We start from the raw sequence: 5640 nt of genomic DNA on the forward strand, positions 1-5640 counted from the left end.
CTATTTCTACCACACTCATTTTAGTATTAATCATAAAAGTTAGTTTCTTATTTGTTTGAACACATTATATCTAATGATAATGTTTTCATTATCATTTTATTTCTTTATGTACTATTTCTAAAAATAATAAAATTATGAAATGAATGAAAAGAAAACAGATCAAGTGGTTAGTAAATAATTATATTTGGAAAGCTATCAAAATTTATTTACTATAAGAATGTGAGTAAATTTTAATTGATTTCTACCATAAATTAAATTTAATCAAATCTAAGTTGTTTTAATCCTTATTAAATTTGTCTAAAAATCTATTTAGATTATGTCTTAAAAATGCTAGGTGACATTTTCTGAATATACTCCTTGGCTTAATGTCATGCCTCACTACCTTCCTTTTAATATAATATATATAGAAGATATAAATATTTAAGTTTTTTCTTATCTTATAAATAATTGTATACTTTATGTAAGATCTTATTTTACTGCTTGAATAATTTAATTTTTGAAGTCAATAAATCTTTAATATCATAAGTAAATTTTAGTTTTATTTTATATTTTAACTTACTTCACAGTATAAATAGTCATAGGTTATCTCAATTTACGTTTTTCTATATTTTTTATTTTTTTCAATTATAGTTTTTTAATTAATTTTTTACCTCCATATTTCTAGCTAATTTAGAAGAAAATCTACGAGTGAATCAATATATATATATATATATATATATATATATATATATATATATATATATATATATATATATATATATAGAGAGAGAGAGAGAGAGAGAGAGAGAGAGAGAGATTAAATTTGTCTAAGATATATTTAGATTATGTATAAGATTCATTAAACTACTTCTCTTAATTACTTTCCATTTATAATTTCTAATAATTAATATTGTCTTATAATTGCCAAGTGGCTTCATTTTAGCTTGCCACTTGGCTTAACCACAATGCATACTACTCTCCTTTTAATATAATATAGATTAAATTTGTCTAAAAATCTATTTAGATTATGTCTTAAAAATGCTAAGTGACATTTTCTGAATATGCCTCTTGGCTTAATGTCATGCCTCACTACCTTCCTTTTAATATAATATATATAGAAGATATAAATATTTAAGTTTTTTCTTATCATATAAATAATTGTATACTTTATGTAAGATCTTATTTTACTGCTTGAATATTTTAATTTTTGAAGTCAATAAATCTTTAATATCATAAGTAAATTTTAGTTTTATTTTATATTTTAACTTACTTCAAAATATAAATAGTCATAGGTTATCTCAATTTACGTTTTTCTATATTTTTTATTTTTTCCAATTATAGTTTTTTAATTAATTTTTTACCTCCATATTTCTAGCTAATTTAGAAGAAAATCTATTAGTGAATCAATATATATATATATATATATATATATATATATATATATATAAAGAGAGAGATTATATTTGTCTAAGATATATTTAGATTATGTATAAGATTCATTAAACTACTTCTCTTAATTACTTTCCATTTATAATTTCTAATAATTAATATTGTCTTATAATTGCCAAGTGACTTCATTTTAGCTTGCCACTTGGCTTAACCACATTGCATATTACTCTCCTTTTAATAAAATATAGATTAGTATTATTAATTCTAGCTATATATTTGGAATTAGTAAAGCTTGTAGTGGAGGAGTGCACACTAAATCAAAAGCAGTAGGCTTAATACAATTAAACCCAAACGGTAATAGGCGTAATTGTCTAAATCCCAATTACGACCGTTGATCTGGAACTCCATCAACGGCTAAGATTTAAAGGAAAAATAAGACCGTTGGGAGTGAAGCGCCGATTGTGCAGCTTCAAAAAGGGTGTATTCTTCACTTCTCCCAAATATCTCTTCTTTCTCTCAAAAACCTTTCGGAGAAAGAGTTTCAAGGTTTCTCTAAAAATGGCTTCAAGAATCGTTCTTCAACAGCAGAATAGAGGTTAGATTATTTTTTTTAATAAGCGTTTTGATGTTTTCTTTCTTTCTATACTGTACTTATCTTTTGATTCGTATTTTTTTCTTGTGTTCATTTGATGTTCTGAATCTTTATTGGTTCAATGATTTCTCAAGTTCTGTGATGGGTCCTTCGATTACTACTGACCCAAGTCGTTTTTTACCATTAATTGTGTGATATAAAGATGCTTAAATTAATTGTAAAAATATAATACTATCTAGTGGTATTGATATGCTTGAACTAATTGGATATTTCTGCAATACGCTTTAGGATTTTTCGTGTCCCAATGACTAGCTAAACATTCATAAATGCTATGAACTTTAGATGTAAATCTGAATAAAAGAAAGAATAAACAAAAGACTGTTAGTAAATTCATTGTTGGAGACTTAGAGCGTGATCTGATGAGAAATGGGGCCTATTGCTATTCTATATGTGGGTTTCTTGTAATATTCAGGACATAAATTTGCATTGTTTTGGGTGAACCAGTCGACCTATTTGGCTATTCGTGATATAGTTTTTCAGTAAATGATGCACATTTAATCATTATATGTTGTTTCTTTACCTTTTAAAAAAGAAATGGAACGGTTGTGTTAAGATTAACTGATTAAAAAGGCAGTGGCCTATTGGTTTTTCTGTAAATGGGTCGCTCAGTAAACTTTCAGGGACATAAACATTTCTTATTGGGTGAACCATCTCATGTTAAATGATGTTACATATAATCACTCTCTAAATATTAGAGCATGTTAGTGGTATTTAGTTTGATACTAAGTAGATAGACTATTCTGTACCATCCATTGTTATAGGGTGAACCTCTTGAAATGTTGATGATGGATGGTTTGGTTCAGTATATGATGTTACATAATCAACTCTATAAATATCAGTACTATGTATTGAATGTTAATGGTATTTTGTTTGGTACTCCTAATATAGATGGACTTTTATATTGTTTAGGTGAGGCAGTCCCTGGGGCAGTAAAGCAGAAAAAGAATATGGCACCAGAAGGGAGAAATAGGAAAGCACTTGGCGATATTGGGAATGTGGCTACAGGTCGTGGGCTCGAAGGAAAAAAGCCACTTCCTCAGGTATCTCGCCCCTTAACAAGGAGCTTTTGCGTACAATTGTTGGCTAATGCACAGGCTGCAGCTGAAAATCAGAAGGTTATGACAACAAAAGTCATAATCTTTCTCTGCATTTCAATCTCTATGATCTTATACTAGTACTGATTTTGGTTGTGGACTTGTGGTTTTTTTTGCTGTTTGCAGAAACCTGTGGCTGTTAAGGTGAAAGGAGCAAATGTTGCTAAAGTACCTGCAGTAAGGAAACCAGCTCAGAAGAAAGCCACAGTTAAGCCAAACCCCGAGGATATTATTGAAATTAGTCCTGACACCCAAGAAAAACTGAAGGAGAAGATGCAAAGGAAGAAGGCTGATAAAGACTCATTAAAACAGAAAGCAACTCTTACTTCTACTCTCACTGCTCGAAGCAAGGTTTGTGATTGAGGCGTAGTTTTTACTTTTTTGTGATTTACATATTGTATCTGATTATTTTGTCAACATTAAAAAGGCTGCATGTGGTCTGAGTAAAAAACCAAAGGAGCAGGTAGTGGACATTGATGCTGCAGATGTGAACAATGAGTTGGCAGTTGTGGAATATGTTGAAGACATTTACAGCTTCTACAAACTTGCTGAGGTATCTACTGTCTTGAACTATATATCTATTCTTGCTGTTTATTTTTTGTTTCTTGTTTACTAATGTGTGATCAACTTGAATATTTGTGCCTGTTTGTAGAATGAGACAAGAGTTCATGACTACATGGACTCACAGCCTGAGATAAATGATAGGATGAGGGCAGTTCTGATAGATTGGTTGGTTGAAGTCCACCAAAAATTTGAACTTAATCCAGAGACTCTTTACCTCACAATCAACATTGTGGATCGCTACCTTGCGGTGAAGACTACATCAAGAAGGGAATTGCAGTTACTGGGCATTAGTGCCATGCTCATAGCCTCCAAATATGAAGAAATTTGGGCTCCTGAGGTACATTTATACAGTTACATCAAATAGAATTATGCAAGTCTATGAGCTGCTATCAAATAGAACTATGCGAGTCTATGAGCTGCTATAGCTAACAACTTTCTGAATGGCTAAAGCTAACAACTTTCTGAATGTCATTTTTCAGGTCAATGACTTTGTGTGCATCTCAGACAAAAGTTACACTCATGATCAGGTGTTAGCTATGGAGAAAGAAATTCTTGGGCAATTGGAATGGTACTTAACAGTCCCAACACCTTACGTATTTCTCGCCCGTTTCATTAAAGCTTCTCTACCTGATTCAGAAGTAAGTTTTTGAAATTCTTAGATATTTCTGTCAGTATGAGTTTATGGTACTAATTGACTGACTGCTTTTGTGAACCCCTTCAAATAACAGATTGAGAACATGGTATATTTTCTGGCTGAGCTGGGGTTGATGAATTATGCAACCATTATCTACTGCCCCTCGATGATTGCTGCCTCAGCGGTCTATGCTGCTCGACACACCCTCAATAGGACACCATTTTGGAATGAGACACTTAAGCTGCACACTGGTTTCTCAGAGTCTCAGCTAATGTGAGTAAATCTTTTATATTCTAGTACCTTTTTTTCTTCCCTTTGTTCTTCTTCCAGCTATTTTGGATTGAGACGCAGTTAATTGACTGACTGATTGATTTTGGAACAGAGAGTGTGCAAGGTTGTTAGTGAGCTATCAATCTGCGGCTGCGACTCACAAGCTAAAGGTGATATACAAGAAGTACTCCAGTCCGGAGAGAGGTGTTGTTTCATTACTAACTCCGGCCAAATCCTTGTTGGCTGCATCATCATCAAGTGTGTTGTCGGAGCAAGCTGATTTACGCAAAAGCACAGAAGCAGCAGCAACATCATCATCCAAAATGGTGGTGGTGGGTTGTCAAAGGTGCCACATGTATGTCATGGTAACTGAAGCTGATCCAAGATGCCCCCAATGCAAGAGCACTACTACTAGGAAGATGACTTAAGTTGGTTTCATTAATCAAGAATCCAAACTGTTCTTTTATTGCTTGCTAGGTTTCATTTTGTTTCTATAAATCGAGCACTACTTGAGCTCCATAGTTGTGACTTAGATTTTTGTTTCTTGATTAATAGGAGTATTCTCTTTCCATTGTTGTGATAACAAAGGAAGGAGGGAGTGTACTTTTCAGCTTTATCTCCTACCTCAATTGGCCAAATAGATCTGTTGACATGATACTATATTTTAGTTCTTGAAAATTGCAGAACTCTTCTTGTGCATAAAAGTTCATCAACAACTTCCCAAAAATATAAATTGCTACAGAAATCATTTTTAGCTCCCCTGATGCGTCTAAAGACATTTTGCCCCGTTGATTTTGATATGCAAGTTTTCCAAATTATTTGGCAAGAAATATATAAGAAAGACATACACTAAAATAGTTCAGACAAAATTTTATATTTGCTACCATAAAAAGGAAGAACTTGAGTTAAAGCTTAAATGAAAAAGCAAAATGGGGCCAAAAGAAAAGCTAACAAAGACACATGTAAAAAAAAATCAATCCTTAGTTACAAGATAATTTGCTGGGAAAAAATGAACAAAATTTAGAAGAATCCTACAACTTAAGGGAAATCCGCTTTGG

The 5640-nt window shown here is 31.9% G+C and overlaps 1 protein-coding gene and 1 non-coding gene across 2 annotated transcripts; both read left to right on the forward strand.

Annotated features, from left to right (window-relative positions):
• The first annotated feature begins 1883 nt into the window (after positions 1-1883).
• On the forward strand, positions 1884-5242 carry LOC104223949 (G2/mitotic-specific cyclin S13-7-like). The gene is made up of 8 exons (XM_009775489.2): positions 1884-1963; positions 2930-3060; positions 3241-3465; positions 3542-3667; positions 3767-4015; positions 4158-4316; positions 4407-4585; positions 4695-5242. Exons 1-8 carry the CDS (start codon positions 1927-1929, stop codon positions 5008-5010), a joined length of 1422 nt encoding a protein of 473 aa, XP_009773791.1. The 5' UTR covers positions 1884-1926; the 3' UTR covers positions 5011-5242.
• LOC138884471 (small nucleolar RNA snoR74) lies at positions 2382-2516 on the forward strand. The gene has a single exon (XR_011404662.1). It is a non-coding gene; the product is annotated as a small nucleolar RNA snoR74 (small nucleolar RNA).
• Positions 5243-5640: the final 398 nt, after the last annotated feature.

Source organism: Nicotiana sylvestris, chromosome 12 (assembly GCF_000393655.2).
Source record: "Nicotiana sylvestris chromosome 12, ASM39365v2, whole genome shotgun sequence".
In the NCBI taxonomy this organism is placed as follows: domain Eukaryota; kingdom Viridiplantae; phylum Streptophyta; class Magnoliopsida; order Solanales; family Solanaceae; genus Nicotiana; species Nicotiana sylvestris.

What these genes read in the sequence shown, in the direction of transcription:
- LOC104223949 (XM_009775489.2), top strand. Translation starts at nt 1,927, where the DNA reads ATGGCTTCAAGAATCGTTCTTCAACAGCAGAATAGAG. An exon ending in TCTTCAACAGCAGAATAGAG is followed by an intron (nt 1,964 to 2,929) that starts GTTAGATTATTT and finishes TATATTGTTTAG; the next exon opens with GTGAGGCAGTCCCTGGGGCA. An exon ending in GCTTCTACAAACTTGCTGAG is followed by an intron (nt 3,668 to 3,766) that starts GTATCTACTGTC and finishes GCCTGTTTGTAG; the next exon opens with AATGAGACAAGAGTTCATGA.